The sequence below is a fragment of the Schistocerca piceifrons genome, chromosome 2 (genome assembly GCF_021461385.2).
Source record: "Schistocerca piceifrons isolate TAMUIC-IGC-003096 chromosome 2, iqSchPice1.1, whole genome shotgun sequence".
Classification (NCBI taxonomy): domain Eukaryota; kingdom Metazoa; phylum Arthropoda; class Insecta; order Orthoptera; family Acrididae; genus Schistocerca; species Schistocerca piceifrons.
This window is the reverse complement of record NC_060139.1, coordinates 929907673-929931675: the sequence shown is the minus strand read 5'-3', so window position 1 is coordinate 929931675 and position 24003 is coordinate 929907673. Positions and strand designations below refer to the sequence as shown.

The 24003-nt window shown below is 43.2% G+C and overlaps 1 protein-coding gene across 1 annotated transcript in view; it reads left to right on the top strand.

Annotated features, from left to right (window-relative positions):
* The window catches only part of LOC124777729 (UDP-glucosyltransferase 2-like), a 43761-nt gene that overhangs the window by 3477 nt on the left and 16281 nt on the right, over window positions 1-24003 (top strand). Inside the window, exons 2-4 of the mRNA XM_047253227.1 lie at window positions 576-760; window positions 8748-8929; window positions 21411-21870. Coding sequence (XP_047109183.1) covers window positions 584-760; window positions 8748-8929; window positions 21411-21870 — 819 coding nt within the window. The 5' untranslated portion in view covers window positions 576-583. The remainder of the gene's footprint in view (window positions 1-575; window positions 761-8747; window positions 8930-21410; window positions 21871-24003) is intronic.

The window sequence follows — 24003 nt, the reverse complement described above, 5'->3', positions numbered from 1 at the left end:
GACTGACTAATCGAAGGTCTGTACACTCGTTATAATACCTCACGCGTTCATGTATCACTGCGCGAGTGTGATCGGCGAGAGAAAAGGTTCTACTAGTAGCAATCTCATTGGCTGCGTTACATATTAATACGCGGATCGGCGGAAGCAGAATTTGGTCCGTCTCTATGGTAGCGCCAACTCGTAGTGCGGAGATGGACGAGCGCTGCGTCTGCGCTGTTGTGCTTAGCGGGGCGCGCTGACTACGCGGAAGTATGTACACAACAACATATGAAAAATTTTATACATTTGAACGTGAAGATCTTGAGAAACAGTAAAGCAAACTGTGTTGAAACGGTCAGCCTCAGAACACATCGGTTGGTTTGGAATGGCTCACAACGCTCCTGTCGTACCCCACACATGATGCTGATGATGTCTTGTTTGGTGGACTAGTTGCTGTAGCTTAAAAAAATAACCAGATACTGTTAGCTTAATATTAACATTGATATTTGAACAGTTGGCCCACATTACCCCTACATGTATGTTACCCAAAAAACATCACCTACGTATCTGCTGAAAGAGGAGATTGTTTATTGCAGGAGGAACCATGTTGCGAGTGGTTGCAGTGTGGCTGCTGGCGCTGATAAGCGCCTCGTCGGCAGCCAAGATCTTGATGATCGCACCAACTCCATCCATCAGCCACCAGCTGCCGTTCCACATCCTGTCCAAGGCGCTGCTGCAGAGAGGGCACCAGGTCACCCTCATGACAACGGACTCCCTTAAGGTACTCTAGCCAAATGTTCATAATCAACAAGACGAAGTAGTACATTAGCGTATCAAGCATTTGAATCCATTATGCATTATAATTATTTCTTCCATACATAGATCATACGGTAATTGCTAATCAAAGTTATACACTACTGGCCATTAAAGTTGCTCCACCAAGAAGAAATGCAGATGATAAACGGGTATTCATTGCACAAATATATTATACTAGAACTGATATGTGATTACATTTTCGCGCAATTTGGGTGCATAGATCCTGAGAAATCAGTACCCAGAACAACTACCTCTGACCGTAATAACGGCCTTGATACGCCTAGGCAATGAGTCAAACAGAGCTTGGATGGCGTGTACAGGTATAGCTGCCCATGCAGCATCAACACGATACCACAGTTCCTCAAGTGCCGTCAGTGCGAACAAGAGGTGACCGAGACGTGTAACCAATGGCACCCCATACCATCACGCCGGGTAGTACGCCAGTATGGCGATGACGAATACACGCTTGCAAAGTGCGTTCACCGCGATGTCGCCAAACACGGATGAGACCATCATGGTGATGTAAACAGAACCTGGATTCGTCCGAAAAAATGACGTTTTGCAATTCGTGACCCAGGTTCGTCGTTGAGTACACCACCGCAGGCGCTCCTGTCTGTGATGCAGCGGCAAGGGTAACCGTAGCCATGGTCTCCGAGCTGATGATCCATGCTGCCGCAAACGTCGTCGAACTGTTCGTGTAGATGATTGTTTTATTGCAAACGTCCCCATCTGTTGACTCAAGGATCGAGACGTGGCTGCACGATCCGTTACAGCCATGCGGATAAGATGCCTGTCATCTCGACTGCCAGTGACACGAGGCCGTTTGGATCCAGCACGGCGTTCCGTATTACACTCCTGAACCCTCCGATTCCATATTCTACTAACAGTCATTGTATCTCGACCAACGCGAGAAGCAATGTCGCGATACGATAAACCGCAATCGCGATAGGCTACAATCCGACCTTTATCAAAGTCGGAAACGTGGTGGTACGCCATTCTCCTCCTTACACGAGGCACCACAACAACGTTTCACCAGGCAACGCCGGTCAACTGCTGTTTTTGTATGAGAAATCGGTTGGAAACTTTCCTCATATCAGCACGTTGTAGGTGTCGCCACCGGCGCCAGCCTTGTGTGAATGCTCTGAAAAGCTAATCATTTGTATATCACAGCATCTTCTTCCTGTCGGTTAAATTTCGCGTCTGTAGCGCGTCATCTTCGTGGTGTAACAATTTTAATGGCCAGTAGTGCACTTTGTACAAAGACAGTACTCCTCTGCGAACAAAAAAAATCACTGCAAACAGCATACGTTTCACGCTTACGAAAGCGAAGTATACATTTGAACATTTTAAAAGTAGATTCGGGTCTATTTCTAGTGTACTAAAAAGAGATCTTAACAACAGTTTCATTGGAAGCGAAGGAGCGGAAAAATGATAGCTACAAACTCAGTGGTAACTTGAAAGGTTGAAAAAAAGGGTCTGTTGCTGTTATTGTGTTTACATTTTAAAAAACTGAAATGTGAACAACTAAAATCGAAAATGTGAAGGGAGTGTGTCCAATAATATCGCAGGAAAAATGAGCGCGACTTGATTATAACACACAGTGCATTTTGATAGATTAAAAGTACTGGGATGCTTTAGTATTTCAAGGAATTATATTTAGACATATGGGTCTCTTTCAGCGAAGAACATATTCAGCAAAAATTGATTAACTCCTCTACACAACCTCACAGTTATCCCCAGTAAATAGACCTTATCACTCTCACAGGAATCTATAACCAAAAAATTAATATACATATAACTGCAAAACACTTGATGTTGGCAGCAGGAAGCCGAAACGTGTCGTGCTGACACATATTGCAGCTGCGTGCTTAATTAGTGAATATCCACTCCACTTGTTAAAAAGTTCTTTATATTAATCTATGACCGGTTCCGATTTCTCTACTGAAGCCATTTTCTAGTGGAATTTGAAACAAATTGTAAATCCCTAATAAAGCGAATGGTTAAATACTTTACGTAACAGGAATGTAATCGGTTCGCAAGAGAAAGAAAAACAAAGAACGTAGCTTACATTTTGCTGTGGTGAACCAACGCCTGGCGATTACGAAAGTAAAAGTCGGGTAGATTCAAAGAGCACCGTGGGACTTAACATCTAAGGTCATCAGTCCCCTAGAACTTAGAACTACTTAAACTTAACTAACCTAAGGACATCACACACAGCCATACCCGATGCAGGATTCGAACCTGCGACCGTAGCGGTAGCGCGGTTCCAGACTGAAGCGCCTAGCACCGGATTCAAAGATGATGTGCCCATTATTGTCGTAGGAAAAATCAGAGTGACATAACAATAAAAAAATTATACACTTTGATATATCATTAACTACTGGCGAACTTCAGTATTAAAAGGGATTTTGTTGTGACATGTTCGAAATTTTTAATTGCAAGCTTTTCCAATGACAAGCTGCAGCTAGTTGCTTAGATTTAACGAAATTCTAAATTTTTTCCGGGCTACAGGGTATCCAGGTCAAGCTTAAAGTTACGCCGTTTCGTGTGACCGGACATAGTCACAACACATGGTGTTGTAGAGACCACTAGCATGTCACTCACGCAACGTGGACTGTTTTTACACAAAGGCCATTAAAATAGCTACACAACAAGAAATGTGACCGAGACGTGTAAACAATGGCACCCCATACCATCACGCCGGGTGATACACCAGTATGGCGATGACGAATACACGCTTCCAAAGTGCGTTCACCGCGATGTCGCCAGACACAGATGCGACCATTATGATGCTGTAAACAGAACCTGGATTCATTCGAAAAAATGACGTTTTGCCATTCGTGCACCCAGGTTCGTCGTTGAGTACACCATCGCAGGCGCTCCTGTCTGTGATGCAGCGTCGGGGGTAACCGGAGCTATGGTCTCCGAGCTGATAGTCCATGCTGCTGCAAACGTCGTCGAACTGTTCGTGCAGATGGTTGTTGTCTTGCAAACGTCCCCATCTGTTGACTCAAGGATCGAGACGTGGCTGCACGATCCGTTACAGCCATGCGGATAAGATGCCTGTCATCTCGACTGCTAGTGATACGAGGCCGTTGGGATCCAGCACGACGTTCCGTATTAACCTCGTGAACCCACCGATTCCATATTCTGCTAACAGTCATTGTATCTCGACCAACGCGAGCAGCAATGTCGCGATACGATAAACCGCAATGCTACAATCCGACCTTTATCAAAGTCGGAAACGTGATGGTACGCATTTCTCCTCCTTACGCGAAACTTCAGACAACGTTTCACAAGGCAATGCCGGTTAACTGCTGTTTGTGCATGAGAAATCGGTTGTAGGTGTCGCCACTGGCGCCAACCTTGTGTGAATGCTCTGAAGAGCTAATCATTTGCATATCACAGCATCTTCTTCCTGTCTGTTAAATTTTGCGTCTGTAGCACGTGATCTTCGTGGTGTAGCATTTTTAATGGCCAGTAGTGTAAGATAAGAGCATGTTTATTAACAAATGAACGCAGTTACTTTTGCCCGCTCACGCTGGGTGAAATTTTACGCTCAACTTGGACGTACCATCTACTGTAACCTGTAGCTTTTCGTTGGTAAAGCATGTAATATAAAATTTCGAACATGCCGAAATACAATTCCTTACAATAGTAAAGCATCCCAGTACTTTTATTCTATCAAAATGCACTGTGTGTTATAATCAAGTCGCGCTCATTTTTCCTATGATATTATTGGGCACGTCACTTTTCAATCAGCACGACATTTGCTTTCATAATTATCTGACGTTGCTTCACCACAGCACCATGCTTGCATGAATGCATGCATGCATGCGTGTCCAAATGTACTTTGGATAGTAATTCAGAATAACAGAGGCACTCAATATCGTATTTTCCCGCTGACGCCGGGCTAGCTGCCTTCAAGTAAATTGTCTCACCTGTACGCAAATATACATAATGGATGCACGAGAAAACAGGTTGTAGACCCATGGTTGACGATATATGGAAGTTTTGGGCTAGCCATGACTCGTGTACGGATTCTGTTTTACAGCTGACAGTTGTCCACATTCGCAACTGCGAACACATAAATGTATGTAAACGTAAATTTTTCGTGTCGAAACTCCTACATTCCTGCTATGTAGAGTATCTAAATACTCATTGAATCATGTATTTACAATATCAGTTTCAAACTACACTAGGTTGGTTGGTTGGTGTGGGGAAGGAGACCAGACAGCGTGGTCATCGGTCTCATCGGATTAGGGAAGGATTGGGAAGGAAGTCGGCCGTGCCCTTTCAGAGGAACCATCCCGGCATTTACCTGGAGTGATTTAGGGAAATCACGGAAAACCTAAATCAGGATGGGCGGACACGGGATTGAACCGTCGTCCTTCCGAATGCGAGTTCAGTGTCTAACCACTGCGCCACCTCGCTCGGTACAAACTACACTAGAAAATGGTTTCAGTAGACAAGCCGAAACCGGTTACGAAGTCAAATACCGTTAGCACTCTAGTGGGGGTGGGTATTCACTGATATCCATAAACTAATTATGTTTCATATAAAACAACTGCCTGCCTCATCGTCGTTAGTGTCGCTGCCTTGAGAAACAACACACAGTCGCCTGTGTCTTGTACTTCGTGGAGTTTACTCCTCTTCACAGGTCATGACTAGTAATCGAAGCTGCAGCATTACTCTTCGCATTAAGCTACAGACGTGTATTTATTGTATCGTGCAACAGGATGTAGTGCCCGGAAAGCCAATCGAATGAGCAGAGGAAAATTTCGAGACATCACAATTGGGTAACACTTACGAATTCATCCGGAGACAATTAACTGGCACTCAGATGCAGCTAAGAAGTACACCCACTAATACAAATCATAACAGTTCATTCACAGTGCACTGAAAATTGTATTTTAAGAAAATTACGTCAAACAAGTAACAGCAATTCGCAGTGGGTAGTCCTGACTAGTTAGATAAGATGGCGACCCAGTGAGAAAATACCGTTCGTTAAACGTTAGTACGTTGCCGACATTATGAAATACATGGCGGCATAATAAAATATAGCTGTGCAGAATTATGTCATATAAAACTGAATGCTGCATAAAATTTAAGCTATACTCTTACGTTAAATCACATTCCTCGCCACCACGTTGGAAATCGGGACATTCTGAAAATACTCCACAACGTTATTGAAGCGATCAGTGTAAATCTGGCTGCTGCGAGTAAACGACCATAAGTGTCGCATTTCAACTAAACATAGACCTCGGGTTATGCAAAAGATCTGTTAGTCACAACAACCTATTTTCCTACATTCGCATTCGTTGGCTTCGCCAACCTCACTTGACCTCATTTAGAACTTGGGCTACGATAGATATCCGTTTTCCACCAGAGTCAATTTTCTTTCATACACAATCGTTGGCTTCGCCAACGCACAACCGAACTGTCACCCTTCCAGCCTAACCTAGACCTCGGGCTACGTTACAGGTCAGTCTGTTACCACAGCCACTCTTCCTCCAATTTGCGCATTTACCAAAAGAGGAGCTAATACCATCGGTTGGTTAAGCTAGTTCGTATATAATCCACAGGAGCAGTTGCTACAACTCCCAGTTACAGTTGCGGACTTTACTCTAGATCGGACTCATATTTAAGTTTAACCTTCTAATTTGAAGCAGTTCATCGCTGTGGATATAAACTTAACACGTAGGTCTATCTGATAGTTCAAGAGCCGGAGAACAGGCCAAAGCTCTCGACCAATGTCGGGAGCTTTGGACAGTAAAATGTACAGGGTGAGCAAAAAGTCTTGCCCTGATTATAACAATTTATTACAGAATAACCGTTTGACATAATAATTTACATTTGATGCCGTTGCATACGTTAGTGTTACTAATTTTTTTAAGACCACTTACGTTAGTAAACCACAACGTGTGCTCCCTTGGTAGCTCGGAGAATATCGAGATGGTATTCCAGTTCCCGCCAGGTGTTTGGTAACATGTGTTCTGTCACAGTACCCACAGCCTTGTATCCTAGCCTTCTGTTCGTCGACGTATCAACTGGTGTGACGAAGACTTTGTCCTTGATATAGCCCCAGAAAAAAATTCAAGGGGCGTAATGTCTGGAGAGCGGGGTGGCCAGGGTGTTGGACCGTTTCTTCCAATCCACCGATCCGGAAATGTTTCATCCAAGAAATCACGCACAATCAAAGCCCAGTGGGGGAGGGATGGGGGCAGGTGGGGGGGGGGGGGGGTTGCTCCACCTTGCTGGAAAAGTATCCATGGTTGATATTCTTCTAACTGTGGGGCAATAAACTTGTGCAAAACGTCTAAGTAAACGTTAGCGGTAATGGATTTTTCCGCGAAAAAAACGGCCCAAAAACCATATTATGCATGAGGCCACACCAAACATTCACTTTTTCGCTGTCTGGTTGTAGCTGCAGAGTAGTATATGGAGACTCTGAACCCCATATACGATTATTATGCCTATTTACCATTCCACTGCCATGAAAGGTGGATTCATCGGTAAAGCATATGCGATTTAATTAATCGTTAGCGCCATCAATCCTGTTGAGAGTCTCAATTGCAAATTCAGCACGTGTCAGCAAATCATTCGGTTGCTAGGCCTGCACGATTTGCACTTTGTAAGCATTCAACCTAAGCCTTTCATGAAGAACCTTCAACACCCTTGCTTTCAGTATTTGAAGTTCACGTGATGCTTGACGAGTTGATTTAGACGGACTCCGTTGAAACGATTGACGAACACGATCAACAGTTGCATCACTCACACGAGGCCTGCCACTTTGAGGACGATCTTCAATGCTGCCTGTTTCGTTAAACCTTGCGTACCATCGCTTTATTGATTTAACGTCAGGAGGGCTGCGTCCATAAGAAACCCGAAATTTACCCTGAACCCTGATGGGCGATTTCGTTTCGTGAAACCAAAGCACACATTGCGATTTCTCCTGCTTCGACGCCATTTCGCCAGCAACTAACGTGACCTAATAGACCGCGTCGGTGTTGTGGAGCACTGGTGCCATCTATTGGTCACAACAACTAGTAACACTAACCTATGTAACGGCATCAAATGTAACTTATTATGTCAAACGTTTATTCTGTTATAATTTTTTTATAATCAGGGCAAGACTTTGTGCTCATCCTATATATCGACTGGATATTGGAATGACAATAATGAAAATTTGTGCCAGAACGGGACCCGAAACTGGATTTTCCGCTTTACGCGATCGATCACCTTAACCGCTTCAACTACCCGTGCACAAATTTCGGCCAGATCCAAATTTCCGTATGTCATTCAACTGTCATGAACTGCACTCGTACGTTTCATATATTACCGTCCAGGAAGGACATATTTATTGAGAGTCGAGGGCCTTGTATTGGCGAATAAATACGAAATATCAGACCGAAGGAACATTGCATCGTACTCCTTAGTAACACAGGCACTGATAATTCGTATCACTTATCAAAGTCATCACTTTGTATTTCTCTACCATCTTTACAATTTGTCCATAAGGCTTTGGAACACCTGTTGGTAACTATGTCGCAATGGATCCACAGTCGAACTTTTCTTGAAACTAAATAAAATTGCACAGAAATTATTTAAGATGCTAATAGTGAAAATCACTTTGTCCATTATTTGTAAAATTACTATTCGTTTGATAGCTGCTATGTGTACTTACCAACCGTGTACTATTCGTTTGATAGATGCTCTGTGTACTTACCAACCGTGTAGAGTAGTCCTCATAAATGCCAGTCTGCAAAAGTCCTGCGATATTTGCATTAACCACAGCGAATGTGAGGGTAAAAATGTTCGAAATCTCATTACAGATTAAACAACGTATTTTCGAGACTTTGAAATTTTTTTGATCCCGGAGATGAGTACCATCTTGACGCATTTTTTTTATCTTTTAAGTTGAATCACTGAGACTGTAATTATCGTTTCAGATATCCCACGAGAACTATACAGATATTGACTTATCGGTAGCTTACAGCTACATAAGGGGAAAGTATGATTTTGTGAAGACATACGAAGAACCGCCGACGCAGTCGATGACAATGATGCGTGACATTGCCCATGCCTCAGTCGACATGCAATTCAGTGAGCCGTCGGTTCAGAAATTCATAAGGTAAATATATTATTTAGGTTTAACTATTGTTTCGTTGAAATTAATATCGATTTCAGTGTGCCGACGAATAGGTATCTCTATATCTACGTGATTAGTCTGCAATTCACAGTTGCCTGGAGGAGGGTTCATCGAAACACCGTCAAGCCATTTGTCTATTGTCCAACCGTCGAACAGCGCGCGGGAAAAACCAACACAAAAACCTCCCCGTGCGAGCTATGATTCCCGTCATTTTTTACAATGATTATTTCTCCCTATGAATGTGTGAGTCAAGAAAATATTTTTGAATTCAGGAGAGAAAGTTGGTGATTCAAATTTCATAAGAAGGTCCTGCCGCAACGAAAAACGGCTTTGTTTTAAGGATGCCACCCGAATTCGCTTATCATACCGATGGCACTCCCTCCCCTGGTTCGCAATAAGACAAAATGAGCTTCCTTTCTTTGAACATTTCCGATGTTCTCTGTCAATGCTGTCTGATGCAGATTCCACACCACACAGCAATACTTCAGAGAAGGACAGATAATCATAGTGTAGGCACTGTCTTTAAGTAGACCTGTTGCATCTTCTAAGTGTTCTGCCAACAAAACGTAATCTTTATTTTGCCTTCCCCGCCAAATTTTCTATGTGTTCACTCCAGTTTAAGTTATTTGTAATTGTAATCTCTAAGTACAAGGGTTGCCCAGAAAATAATGCACCGTATTTTTTTCTTCAAAAATTCTTTCTTGAACATAATGAGAATTACACACAAGAGATAATGGTGTTTTACCTATACACCCTATTTTTCCACGTAATCTCCATCCCGTTCTATGGCCTTCCTCAGCGAGAGCCAAGGGCGTGTGTGCCCTGTCGGTGTCAATCCCTGTCCTGGTGGCGGAGCCAGTGGTTCATTGTGTGAATCACCTCAGCATCCTCAAAATATCTTCCACGAATGGGATCCTTTAGTGGCGAATGACAACACCAGCTCGCTGAAACATGTCAGGTGTGAGAGCCGTGGATGGTCTCCATGACCGCTGCAAATTGTGGAGTTCCGCCGAGTGGCCTTCTCATGATCTCACCCTCCGTGCCCAGCGACTAAATGTACTTCTGTCGACATCAGATGATCCACAGACTTTTCACACGCGTTTGTGAATATCCCCCACAGTTTCTTTCTCTGCAGTGAGAAATTTAATGGCGGCACGTTGCTTGTAACATTCGACCATAGATACAGGGCTATTACAAATGATTGAAGCGATTTCATAAATTAACTGTAGCTCCATTCATTGACATATGGTCACGACACACTACAGATACGTAGAAAAACTCATAAAGTTTTGTTCGGCTGAAGCCGCACTTCAGGTTTCTGCCGCCAGAGCGCTCGAGAGCGCAGTGAGACAAAATGGCGACAGGAGCCGAGAAAGCGTATGTCGTGTTTGAAATGCACTCACATCAGTCAGTCGTAACAGTGCAACGACACTTCAGGACGAAGTTCAACAAAGATCCACCAACTGCTAACTCCATTCGGCGATGGTATGCGCAGTTTAAAGCTTCTGGATGCCTCTGTAAGGGGAAATCAACGGGTCGGCCTGCAGTGAGCGAAGAAACGGTTGAACGCGTGCGGGCAAGTTTCACGCGTAGCCCGCGGAAGTCGACGAATAAAGCAAGCAGGGAGCTAAACGTACCACAACCGACGGTTTGGAAAATCTTACGGAAAAGGCTAAAGCAGAAGCCTTACCGTTTACAATTGCTACAAGCCCTGACACCCGATGACAAAGTCAAACGCTTTGAATTTTCGGCGCGGTTGCAACAGCTCATGGAAGAGGATGCGTTCAGTGCGAAACTTGTTTTCAGTGATGAACAAACATTTTTTCTTAATGGTGAAGTGAACAGACACAATGTGCCAATCTGGGCGGTAGAGAATCCTCACGCATTAGTGCAGCAAATTCGCAGTTTACCAAAAGTTAACGTGTTTTGTGCAATCTCACGGTTTAAAGTTTACGGCCCCTTTTTCTTCTGCGGAAAAAACGTTACAGGACACGTGTATCTGGACATGCTGGAAAATTGGCTCATGCCACAACTGGAGACCGATGGCGCCGACTTCATCTTTCAACAGGATGGTGCTCCACCACACTTCCATCATGATGTTCGGCATTTCTTAAACAGGAGATTGGAAAACCGATGGATCGGTCGTGGTGGAGATCATGATCAGCAATTCATGTCATGGCCTCCACGGTCTCCCAACTTAACCCCATGCGATTTCTTTCCGTGGGGTTATGTGAAAGATTCAGTGTTTAAACCTCCTCTACCAAGAAACGTGCCAGAACTGCGAGCTCGCATCAACGATGCTTTCGAACTCATTGATGGGGACATGCTGCGCCGAATGTGGGAGGAACTTGATTATTGGCTTAATGTCTGCCGAATCACTAAAGGGGCACATATCGAACATTTGTGAATGCCTAAAAAAACTTTTTGAGTTTTTGTATGTGTGTGCAAAGCATTGTGAAAATATCTCAAATAATAAAGTTATTGTAGAGCTGTGAAATCGCTTCAATCATTTGTAATAACCCTGTACTAGTAGACTGGCCTTGCTGTGCAAAAGCTGTAGGGCTGGTGTGGCTCCAACATAAATCACGTGACTGTTGGCAAAACGTGGCGGGGTTTCAAATCAGCTGTCTGCCATCTTATGTTTGTATCGTATTTAACCCACATTTCTCAATTGACTGCCAAACGCTTCCAACAAAAATTAATTTTTTATTTGCGAAAAATTTTGTCAGAACTACATTTTACTTGGATTTGTTCACAGTACCATTTATAAAATCTATCAAATACATCGAACGCCCCTCTGGTGGGCAGTGGGACGAAACTACTATAAACTATCAGTTAAAGTAAAATGTCGTTAGAATTCTTTTAAACAGTAAGAGTGGGCTCGTGTCAAAACTTTAAACATTGGATTCGCCGCGTTTTGAGCTTTAGTCACTTATAAAAGAAAATGGGATATGGGAATTATGTCAACTATAGGTGCCAAAATTGTCGACTTTAGGAGCAGGTCCATTTTAGAGTATCAATTTTAGGTGCACTTCAAAGGTTCAGTTCCTACTATTTTTACAAAAGTTTAAACTATCAGTTTAAAAAAATGATATTTTAGATGAAAGGTGAGACTTTGAAATTTCAGAAAATAATTTTGGAGCCTACATTTATTTAATAGTATTAGAAGGTAGAAAAAATTCTCTTCATGCGTCGACTATAGGTGCTCTTACCTTATTATAATCTCACTTGTACATACAAAAAGGCGCGTATGTGCAGATGGCTTAAAGTTTTTCCGTTTCAGGGCCTGTCTCCAAAGCTGCCTTCGGTTTTCATCCTTAGGGAACCTATGAGTAGGAACGAGAAACAGTTACACTTACTTCTGTAACCGAATTATCACAGATACTTTCCAAAATGTAATATGAGTCTGACTTTACTGGCATCACTTTCAACACTTTAATTTACGTGATACATTATTTCAAGTGCAAAAAAACATATAAAAGTCACGTCAGCAGATTTCAATAAACGCATCTGCACTAACATAGAAACAGTTACACGTGAAATGTAATGCCATTTCCCTCGACAAAACACTGAATACAGCCATAAGCGCAACACGAAACAACCATGTTTTGCCAACATTCACGTGACTTTAATCCAGAGATGTTGGAGCCATGGAAATGACGTCAGGGCCAGTCTAATATATTTATGGTCGAAGCTTGTAACGTACATCACGTACAGACGCCATTTTGAAACTGTCCTGCAGCTACGCTATTGTCGGGAGTAACAGAAACCTGGCGCACGCATTCAGGTGACTTCAAATAATACATACGTAAGGTTTCGTATTCGTAGCATTGTTTTCGGCTGAAAAAAAAGTGCGATGAATTAGTTTCTCGGCAACCCTCGTATTTAGTTGATTTTCAGTCTTTAGATTGGCGTGATTTATCATGTATGCTAACCGAAATTTAAAGGATTCATTTTAGTACCCATGTGGATAATTTCACACCCCATATTATTTACTGTCAACTGCCAATTTTCGCACCATGATTTTGCAACAGGTTCCTAAGAGACTTGTTCAGATTTTCCTAGATCGTTTGTCTATATCAGAATAGCAGAGGGCTTATAACACTTCCCTGTGGAGCGCCAGAGGTTTTGTTTCACTCTATGACTTTCTGTCACTTACTACGTACTGTGATGTTTCTGACAGCAATTCACGAATCGAGACGCACAACTGAGACGATACGCCGTAGGCACGCAATAGTTATTTTCGATGTTACTCATAATGTTCAGATACAGTACATGTCCCAAATTCCTACTGCAAATAGACATCAGTGGCATGTGTCTGTAATTCAGCGGGTTATTCCTATATGCTTTCTTGAGTGCAACTTTCCAGTCCTTAGGTACGGTTCTTTTGTCGAGCGATTGCTAATTAAGGAGTTAATTGTATCAGCCTTGTCTTTATAAAATGGTTTAAGCTTCTTCGCTACACCGACGATATACACTTCTAAGTTGCTCATGATGGCTGTTGTTCTTTAGTCGAGTTCTTCGATGAAGGAATTTCGGAAAACCTTGTTCAGTAACTCCCCTTTAGTGGCACTGTCATTACCGTTTCTACCACGCAATGAATGTATTGATTGTGTGTTACCGCTGACGTTCTGTACATACGACTAGAGCTTCCTTGGATTTTCTGCCAGGTTTCGAGACGGTTTCGTTGTGCAAAAGCATCTTGCATTAAAGTCCACCCTAAGTTTCAAGCTTATTTCGTGAGATATTTGGTCCGGTCACTATCAATGGACCACCCCGTATATCGTTAGCCTGTAATGGGAGTCACGGCGTCACAAACTTGAAACCGTTGTCCACCTTGTCAGTTGCCCCAAACATTAGCTTCTGGTAGAAGGGCTTTATAAAAAAAAAATACCAATAGGGTGTACAAACCACTCTGATGACAGCATAAAATATAAAGGAATAACATTCCATACGTTAGTGGAGTTGTTCATAGATATTTTCTTGTAGATGAATTTCAGATACGCAGTTTACTTTTAACCTGCTGGTTTTATATCTGTCGTTTTACTTTAGATTTCTTATCAGTCCAGATCTAAATTCTGTCTGTGTAAACGCTCTGAGAAGGAAAGACTGGGAACCGGCCAAACATAGCAAATTATATTCTCAGTATTTTTAGGAAGAGAACACAGACTGAACATTAATTTCCCCCATCCGCATTGAGCAAAGTACTGGATTGCTAAATCTGCCTCTTTGCATAACTTACTTCTTCTGTTTGTTGTTATAAACGTATAAGAAAAAGAAAGTTACTGCAATGAGAACAAATATGTATTATTACTGGATCAAATATGCATGTAAGACCATAAAATGCCATCCTGACACTATGTTATTCACGAAAGCACTGTAACATTTACTATTTTAAACAACTGTTGCGTGCTTACAACAGAAATTAAGAATGTGATGCAATTGTAAAGAGTTGTCTGCTAATGTTTTGGGGCATCGAACATGGCGGCGCCAGCTTCAAAGCAATATACACCGCAACTTTGTAGCACCCAACCGCCTCGGTAGCGCCATCTCCCCTCATTACACCTCCATGTCGTCCGCAGAGCTTGATGTACTGTCCTTCCCTACACCCGTTGTTTTTCTTAATAATCTGGATCATTATTTGCTTATATATGTTTACAAAGGTATTTATTTGTATGCATCACTATTTTTGTCTAAATATACCATCGAATCGTCTGAAAAAAAATACTGATTCACTTAAAATTTTCATTTTTATTTAAGTCATAATATTTTTGTTGATTCCAATATAAACGCGATTGTAGGGAGAAGACCAGTGTTGTACAAGCAGGCACAAAAGCATACGGTCTTGAAAATCGGATAGTTCTTTTGGAAATAAAAACTTCGTGTTCTTCTGCAAAACTATTCACCCCAAGTGTCTGTCTTCATTCATGTACAAAATCTGAAATCGGCTGAATCTTTTTTGAACATCCTGTACAGAGTGTTTAAAAAAGAGTCACATATTACTACAGGAGGTAACATTGGCCAGAACTAAAAAAAAGTTCTGATAATGGCACATCTGAAAATCAGTACCAGTCTGTCTTCTCATTCCCATATGTGTGTTTACGTAGAAGCAACAGTATAGGCAGTGTTGCATGGGGTGACCATGCGTCCTGGTCCGTCCTTCAGCTCTTCTTCACAGTTAATGACGCACCCTTTCAGATTACCTGGCACCATTCCAGCTGCATCACATGCGTTAGTCACGCACTCTTGTATCGTCTGTACATCGTCGATGGGTTGGGCATACACCAGTGCCATCAGTCTCCTTAGTCCTAAACTTAGATTTTTATGAATCAAAACTTTATTTTTTTCAGTGCATTTTTCTGGGCAAAATAAGATTAAAATACTGAATTTAAAAAAACCGGTGTGATTCGCCAAAATTTTAGAACGTGTTTAGAGCGGACACTATTTGTGTAATAAAATAAATGTGTGCAGTTCTGTAAAACTCAATACCAAGCACCAGTATTTATCGTTGCCGAATGCAGTGCTGCATAGAAAAACCTATATCACGTTACTGTTGTGCTGAAATTAACTATCACTTATTCGATAGTATGGGACGTATTAGCCTATCCCAGCACGTTCTAAACACATTCTAGTACAAAATTACAAAAAAACTAAGAGAAATCACCTTTATTTCCCGAAGACGTGCTGACACTGATATAAACAGTGTGTTTTAAGCAGGGGCTGCGACCTGCCCGGAACATGCAGAAATGAAAAGAAACGATGCACTGAAAGCACATGGTGAAACGTATACGCTACAATCAGGTAATCTGGATGTAACATATAAGGTACAGAGGGGCTATTCCGTTCATTTCACCTGTATGCCCTGCATAGTATGGCATGAAACATCTTAAAAAATTTGTCAATGTGATACAATTATGGTATTTGAATTCTGTGAACATTCCAGTATATAAAGAGTCGAAATGCCTTAACACGTACAAAGTCTTAAACAAACATATGAAGAAGGCAGAAAACACAATGTATAAAAATTGTGGGGCTATTCCACCCAGTCAAGAAGCTCTTTTGAGCAGTATTTTTCACTGTCAAAACGTCCGCCCCCGGTAGCTGAGTGGTCAGCGCGACAGAATGTTCATCCTAAGGGCCCAGGTTCGATTCCCGGCTGGATCGGAGATTTTCTCCGCTCGAGGACAGGGTGTTGTGTTGTCCAGATAATCATCATTTCATCCCCATCGATGCGCAAGTCGCCGAAGTGGCGTCAAATCGAAAGACTCGAACCCGGCGAACGGTCTACCCGACGGGAGACCCTAGTCACACGACATTTACTGTCAAAATCACAAGAATTTACCACGAGTAAAACCTTTTCGTCCTTTTGCACGCCACACACTTCGTGGAACCATGTAGCACATTGCGTGTACTTCATCCAGAGGAACTGCCTGTAACACTTGTTAATGCTTGTTTCATATTTTCCTCGGACCATGAAGAACTTGGTTGTTTCCTTTTGTATGTACGGACCACCTGATGAGAAACCAAGAAAACGTGTACTCTATAATTTCGCAGTAAAGCACCAATCACTCTAATAACTTGATTGAGTGGAAATAGCCCCATATGTACAGGGCGAAACAGCTCAAAGTTCAGACGGTTAGAAAAACGTGACAAATCAGATCTTTGTGAAAAAAGCCATCAAAATTTGTTGACACACACACTGAATAACCTGTGTTCTTATACAAGCTCAATAAGAGTTTAAAACTTTACGTTATTGTGCACGGTACACCTTAATTTGTTAGTTGTATTCTTTAACTACGGCAATAACCCTTTACAATTCATTTACCTCTAGAGTTTGTTCTTCTGTGCTGACAACAGTGTAACAGAAAGCGCCCTTACTAAAACCACATGCGCTGACACAGAGGTACTAGCGTGCACTGAAGGCAAAACGACCTTGACGCTGTGGGGAGCTAGCGCACTTCTGCAGTAGTTCTTATTTCAGGCTGATTAACTCCTTGAGCGGACTGAGAAGGTTAAATGTCCTCATAGTCAGATATCCAACGGAATCAGGTCCGTTGAACGGGGAGGCCATACTACCGGACATGTTCGACCGATACGTAGCCAATGAAACGTTGCGGTGGGGTACTGTCGCAGGATCCGTAGAAAATGGGGCGGTTCCAAGTCATGCAAAATGACAGGTGTTGCAAGGGCAACATTCCCCAATAGCGGTGGATATACAGAGCCCAGAAACTGTAATACGCAGCACCTGTTAAGCTGGCTTACACCAGCCATTGCGGCCGGCCGCTGTGGCCGAGCAGTTCTGGGCGCTTCAGTCCGGAACCACGCGACTGCTACGGTCGCAGGTTCGAATCCCGCCTCGGGCATGGATGTGTCTGATTTCCTTAGGTTAGTTAGGTTTAAGTAGTTCTAAGTTATAGGGGACTGATGACCTCAGATGTTAAGTCCTATGGTGCTCAGAGCCATTTGAACCATTTTGAACCAGCGATTACGGTATAATACTTGCCACAGTGTCCCATATCTCAACAGGTACTGATTTCCGGACGTATCATTATAGGAACTTTTGTTCTAGTTTTGGCCGATACTACCGCCTGTAGAAATATGACACTTTCTTTATAAGACTTTCCATCCTCCATAGCGGGTCTTTCACTGGGCAGAGAAGTGTGTACTGTTTTGAAAATCCCTGGCAGGCAAACAGTGTGTGCTGGATAAGGACACCAAATTTGGAAGGGAAGAGAATTATCTGAGGGTGGGTCATGATTCTTGCCTGGGTAGCTCAGGCGAAAACAGTGTTAATCTGCCAGGAAGTTTCAACCTATATATTGTTTCTTGGCAGCACTTGATTAAAAAATGTGTTTAATGAAATTCTGCAGTTGAGATAACACCGTAACAAGGGTCACCTCAGTTCCATGGTTGTACAGGGTGAATCACATAAACCTTGCACCGTAGATATTGCGGAAATGGAAAGTGCTACTGATGTGCGATTTTCATAGAATTGATTGGTAATCATGATCTCGTACTGTTAGCCAACAAACAGACTGTAATAATACTTAGAAAACGTATTTTTTGTTCAAACATGAACTTTTTTGACATGAACAACCTAAAACTACCGTTAATTAGAATGTCAATGGTGTTTGTTGGAGGATTTTAGTGCGAGTCGTTTACGAGATATGGTGTTTCGAAAAGTTTCGATGCCGCCACTTGTTTGTGCCATTCAGCCTGCGTAGTTGCTAGGTACGATGTTGTCATGTATGCTTGCAGTATGCTTGTGTGAGCCTTGAGTGCACTGCGACTCGCGAGTAATTTAGTGTACGACAGTCCAAGCAGTAGAGCTTGAGTGGACGATGGGATTCACTCCGCAGAAAAGCCGAATGAAGGAAAAATGCAGCTCCTTTTTGCGCGGTGTTTGCGGCAAGATATCCCAACAGATATCAACCACCTCGTCAATTACTTACCAACCTCTTCAGTCAGTTACGTGAGAGCGGTAGTGTAACACCTAGACAACGTAACAGAAGGTAACAAACGACGACAGGAGAGGGAGAAATCAATGTCGTTGCTGCTGTTGCAGTTGAGCCACATGTTAGTTCCCTCGCAATAACACGAGGAAGTGGCATGAGTCAGGCAAGTGTTCTACGCATTCTACATCCACATAAGTTCCATCCCTAATCACATCTCTCTCCATCAAGAGCTGCCTGGAAATGATTATGAGAATCGTGTTAACTTCTGTACATGGGCACTAAGGCAGGATACTGCAGATGTATCTTGTATCGTTTTTAGTTATCAAGCCACATTTCGAGGGGTCTAAGGCGCTGCAGTCATGGACTGTGCGGCTGGTCGCGGCGGAGGTTCGAGTCCTCCCTCGGGCATGGGTGTGTGTGTTTGTCCTTAGAATAATTTAAGTTAAGTAGTGTGTAAGCTTAGAGACTGATGACCTTAGCAGTTGAGTCCCATAAGATTTCACACACATTTGAACATTTTTTGAAGCCACATTTAGCAATCATGGCAAGGTAAACCGCTGAAACGCGCACTATTGATCTGCTGACAATCCCCGTTGGCTTCGTCAGGTGGAACGTCAGCGTCCATGTAATGTAAACATGTGGTGTGGGATAGTGAACCATCAGCTCGCAGGCCCGTGTGTAATAGACGGAGCAATGAACGCGCACAAGTTTGCAGTCTCCTAACAGACCGTCTTCCACAGATGCTGAAAGACGTTCCTCCGCAGACTAGGAGGAACGCGTGGTACCAACATGATGGCTGTCCAGCCCATAGCCCACAGACTACTGCAGCATGTCTTCACGAATTGTTTCCAAATCGTTGGACTGGACGCAGAGGACATTTACGTAGGCCGCCCCGGATCTGACGCCTGTAGACTCATTTCTGTGGGCAAAGCTGAAAGACGCTGTCTACAAGGACATACCAACTGCACCCGATGATATACATCGACATATTACTGCGTCCTGCTCGGACATCTGCTCTGAAATGCTAGCACTCGTGCAGCAGTCGTTCCATAGTAGACTGGAAGCATGAACTGCTCCTACCAGTGAACATTAAGAACACAACCTGCGATAGTAGACTCCCTCATTACAGGTCAGTATCAACATAACTAGTGTATACATTTGTGTTATTCAGTAGTGTGTGCTGCCTAAGGTACTGTACAACAGTCGGTGTGGGAACTTTTCAAAATACGGTGTCTTGTAAATGACTCGCACTTGAATCCTGCAATAAACACCACTGACACTCTGATTTACCCTACTTTTAGTTTGTAAATGTCAATAGGCATTGCTGTATTAAAAAAAGTGTATGTTTGCACAAAAAATACTCTTTCTGAGTATTATTACAGTCTGTTGACTGGCTAACAAAACGAGCCGCTCTCTACCAATCCATTCTGTCAAAACCGCACACCAGTAGCACTTTCAAATTGCGCAATATTTGCGGTGCAAGTTTTATGTGATTCACCGCGTAAATAATCCTATGGTAGCGTGTTGTGCGAACCGCTATTACTACACTGCTGGCCATTAAAATTGCTACACCACGAAGATGACGTGCTACAGACGCGAAATTTAACCGACAGGAAGAAGATGCTGTGATATACAAATGATTAGCTTTTCAGAGCATTCACACAAGGTTGGCGCCGGTGGCGACACCTGACACGAGGAAAGTTTCCAACCGATTTCTCATACACAAAAAGGAGTTGACCGGCGTTGCCTCGTGAAACGTTGTTGTGATGCCTCATGTAAGGAGGAGAAATGCGTACCATCACGTTTCCGGCTTTGATAAAGGTCGGATTGTAGCCTATCGCGAATGCGGTTTATCGTATCGCGACATTGCTGCTCGCGTTGGTCGAGATCCAATGACTGTTGGCAGAATATGGAATCGGTGGCTTCAGGAGGGTAATACGGAACGCCGTGCTGGATCCCAGCGGCCTCGTATCACTAGCAGTCGAGATGACAGGCATCTTATCCGCATGGCTGTAACGGATCGTGCAGCCACGTCTCGATCCCTGAGTCAACAGATGGGGGCGTCTGCAAGACAACAGCCATCTGCACGAACAGTTCGACGACGTTTGCAGCAGCATGGACTGTCAGCTCGGAGACCATGGCTGTAGTTACCCTTGACGCTGCATCACAGACAGGAGCGCCTGCGATGGTGTACTCAACGACGAACCTGGGTGCACGAATGCCAAAACGTCATTTTTTCGAATGAATCCAGGTTCTGTTTACAGCATCATGATGGTCGCATCCGTGTTTGGCGAAATCGCGGTGAACGCAAATTGGAAGCGTGTATTCGTCATCGCCATACTGGAGTATCACCCGGCGTGATGGTATGGGGTGCCATTGGTTACACGTCTCGGTCATCTCTTGTTCGCATTGGTGGCACTTTGAACAGTGGACGTTACATTTCAGATGTGTTACGACCCGTGGCGCTACCCTTCATTCGATCATTGCGAAACCCTACATTTCAGCAGGATAATGCACGACCACATGTTGCAGGTCCTGTACGGTCCTTTCTGGATACAGAAAATGTTCGACTGCTGCCCTGGCCAGCACATTCTCCAGATCTCTCACCAATTGAAAACGTCTGGTCAATGGTGGCCGAACAACTGCCTCGTCACAATACGCCAGTCGCTACTCTTGATGAACTGTGGTATCGTGTTGAAGCTGCACGGGCAGCTGTACGTGTACACGCCATCCAAGCTCTGTTTGACTCAATGCCTAGGCGTATCAAGGCCGTTATTACGGCCAGAGGTGGTTGTTCTGGGTACTGATTTCTCAGGATCTATGCACCCAAACTGCGTGAAAATGTAATCACATGTCAGTTCTAGTATAATTTATTTGTACAATGAATACCCGTTTATCATCTGCATTTCTTCTTGGTGTAGCAGTTTTAATGGCCAGTTGTGTAAGTTAGACGAGCACTATCTGCGTTTTCGGCCATTAAACGGCCCCCGGCGTCTTCTTGGTTGCAGGTCTGGTGAAACGTTTGACCTCGCAGTACTGGAGGGTTTCGCCTTCATGTCGTACTACGGACTCTTACACAGAATGGGTTCACCGCCTGTGGCGAAGCTTCTGACTCTCACGGCTCCATCGTCCGTCTACTACAACTTCGGAAGCCCCATGGAGCCGGCATACATGCCGGACATGTGGCTCGGCTACTCGGACCGCATGGACTTCTGGCAGCGGCTGTACAACACATACTTCTACCTGCGGCTGATGTACATGTGGTTCTACCAGGCCATGCCTTTACAAGAGGAAGTCATGAGGAAGTACTTTGGTCCAAATCCTCCGTCTGTCTACGAAGCGGACAAGAACGTCAGTCTGCTCATAACAGTCAACCACTTCGTCTTGGAATATCCTCGCCCGCACCTGCCCAACATCATCGAGGTTACCGGAATCCATGTGGCCACAGAACAGAAGCCTCTGCCAAAGGTACTGTTATTCATAGTCTCTCTCCAAGGTTTGTTCTGCTGAGGCTAACGTTGCTGTGTTTAATATCTACAGTGTTACAAAAAATGTTCAAATGTGTGTGAAATCTTATGGGACTTAACTGCTAAGGTCATCAGTGCCTAAGCTTACACACTACTTAACCTAAATTATCCTAAGGACAAACACACACACACACACCCATGCCCGAGGGAGGACTCGAACCTCCGTCGGGATCAGCCGCACAGTCCATGACTGCAACGCCTCAGACTGCTCGGCTAATCCCTCAAGGCTACACTGTTACAGTACAATTCCTTACACAGTAGTGGAAATCAGCATAAAAGCATGGATGTTTGCAGGAAAATTAACATTATCCATTGGAATAGTTGTGGTCAATGGCCATGCAGTAGCATGAAACCCAGTATACCGACATATGCAGTCAAATAGCATCGCATTTGACGTCAGTAGTACAATATATGACAAGATAACAACGATTCAGATGTTAGAGGATGGAACTCGGTATAAAGGCAGTGAGCTCTGTGTGGTTTTAGTGTGTGCGTACGTGCCTTTACTGCAGATAGGAAACAGACGCCGTTAGTGACAATGAATGTTGTATACATAAACCACGATTGTGACAATACCACGCGGAAAATAGTTACAGTGTGATGTGCAAGGAAATGGGACTCTCTAATCCTCAAATTGCCAAGAATATGAACTGGTCAAGTACAGTTACCGATAATTTCTTTGGACTGAGCGCGGGATGTGGACAAAACCAAAAAATATGGGCAGAGTAAAAAATTATCTGAGGCATAGACAGAGTTACTTTAGCGCAAAAAGGAGCGCTAACCGTTATTCGCATCAACTCGTTGCTGATTTACAGTTGCCAGTAACTGCCAGACGTGTAGGACACATGTTGTCACACGACAAACATCTTGCATTCAGGAAACGACTGCAGAAAACCGCATTAACACTCAAACAAAAAAAGGTTAGATTGGAATTTGCTGAAAAATATATGTCACGGACTTCAGAATTGGATAAAGTGGTCTTCAGTGATGAGACGACGTTTAATTTAGGTGGGCAGGATGGATTTCAGTATTATTGGCATGATCCGAGGGCAGAGCAGCAGATGAGAATGAGGAGAAGTTTTGATGATGAAAATATTATGGTTTCGGCAGCCTCCTGCCCTAGAACTAAATCACGCATTGTTTGGCTGAGCGCTTGAATGAACTCTGTGTATACTGAGATGCTGCAAACAAAATCGATAGAATATGAGAGGACCTAGGAAATGAAAGTCTAATGTTACAACAAGATAATGCATCTGTATATGGTTGTGCTAGAACAAAAAAGTGGTTTGAAGATAAAGATATCGATGTCTTGCCCCGGCCTGGAATTGAACCCCGTGGAAAGGTTTTGTGGAATACTTGCAAGGCGTGTTAATCACAATGGAAGGCAGTTTGAGGCCGTATGTGAGCCGAAAAGAGAGGTACGAGAAGCGTGGGCAACAATTACGTGGAAAGAATTGCAAACCTTTACAAAAGCGATGCCAAAGAGAATTTTTGAAGTAATTAGGAAGAACGGAGGTTGGACAAAGTACTAACAATGCAATAACACAACAGACCGGTGAGTGCCTTTATCCCAATTTCCATCCAGGAAGTGTAAACACTTTAACTTGTTACTCGTGTCTTGAAAGAAACTTTGTAATTCCATCATGATTGTTTATGTCTTTTATGTATCTACGATTCGATACATGTATGCTTCAGACATTGTACTGTTACTTTCACGTAACCTTGCCTTACATGATTTCCACTACTGTATGAAACAAGGGGTTACTAGGTCGTCTTTCGGGTTTTATACAAAACTAACGAAAGAAAACATTTTTGGGTCAATTTGTTTTATTCTTTCCCAAAACATTCGCTTTTAAAATTTAAACATTTCTGCATGTGTTCGCAACAGTTGCGAAAATATTTTTACGCTCTGATGTTGGCATGTCAAAAACGTTGTTTTGGAAAGCTTGAGCCAATGAAAATTGCTGTTCAATCAATTTTTATGTGACATATGAGGGCAAAAACAAATCGTTAAGCAATAAATCGGGAATCTGTGCCTAACAAGGCTGTACCGATACTACATTTGCCTCAACAA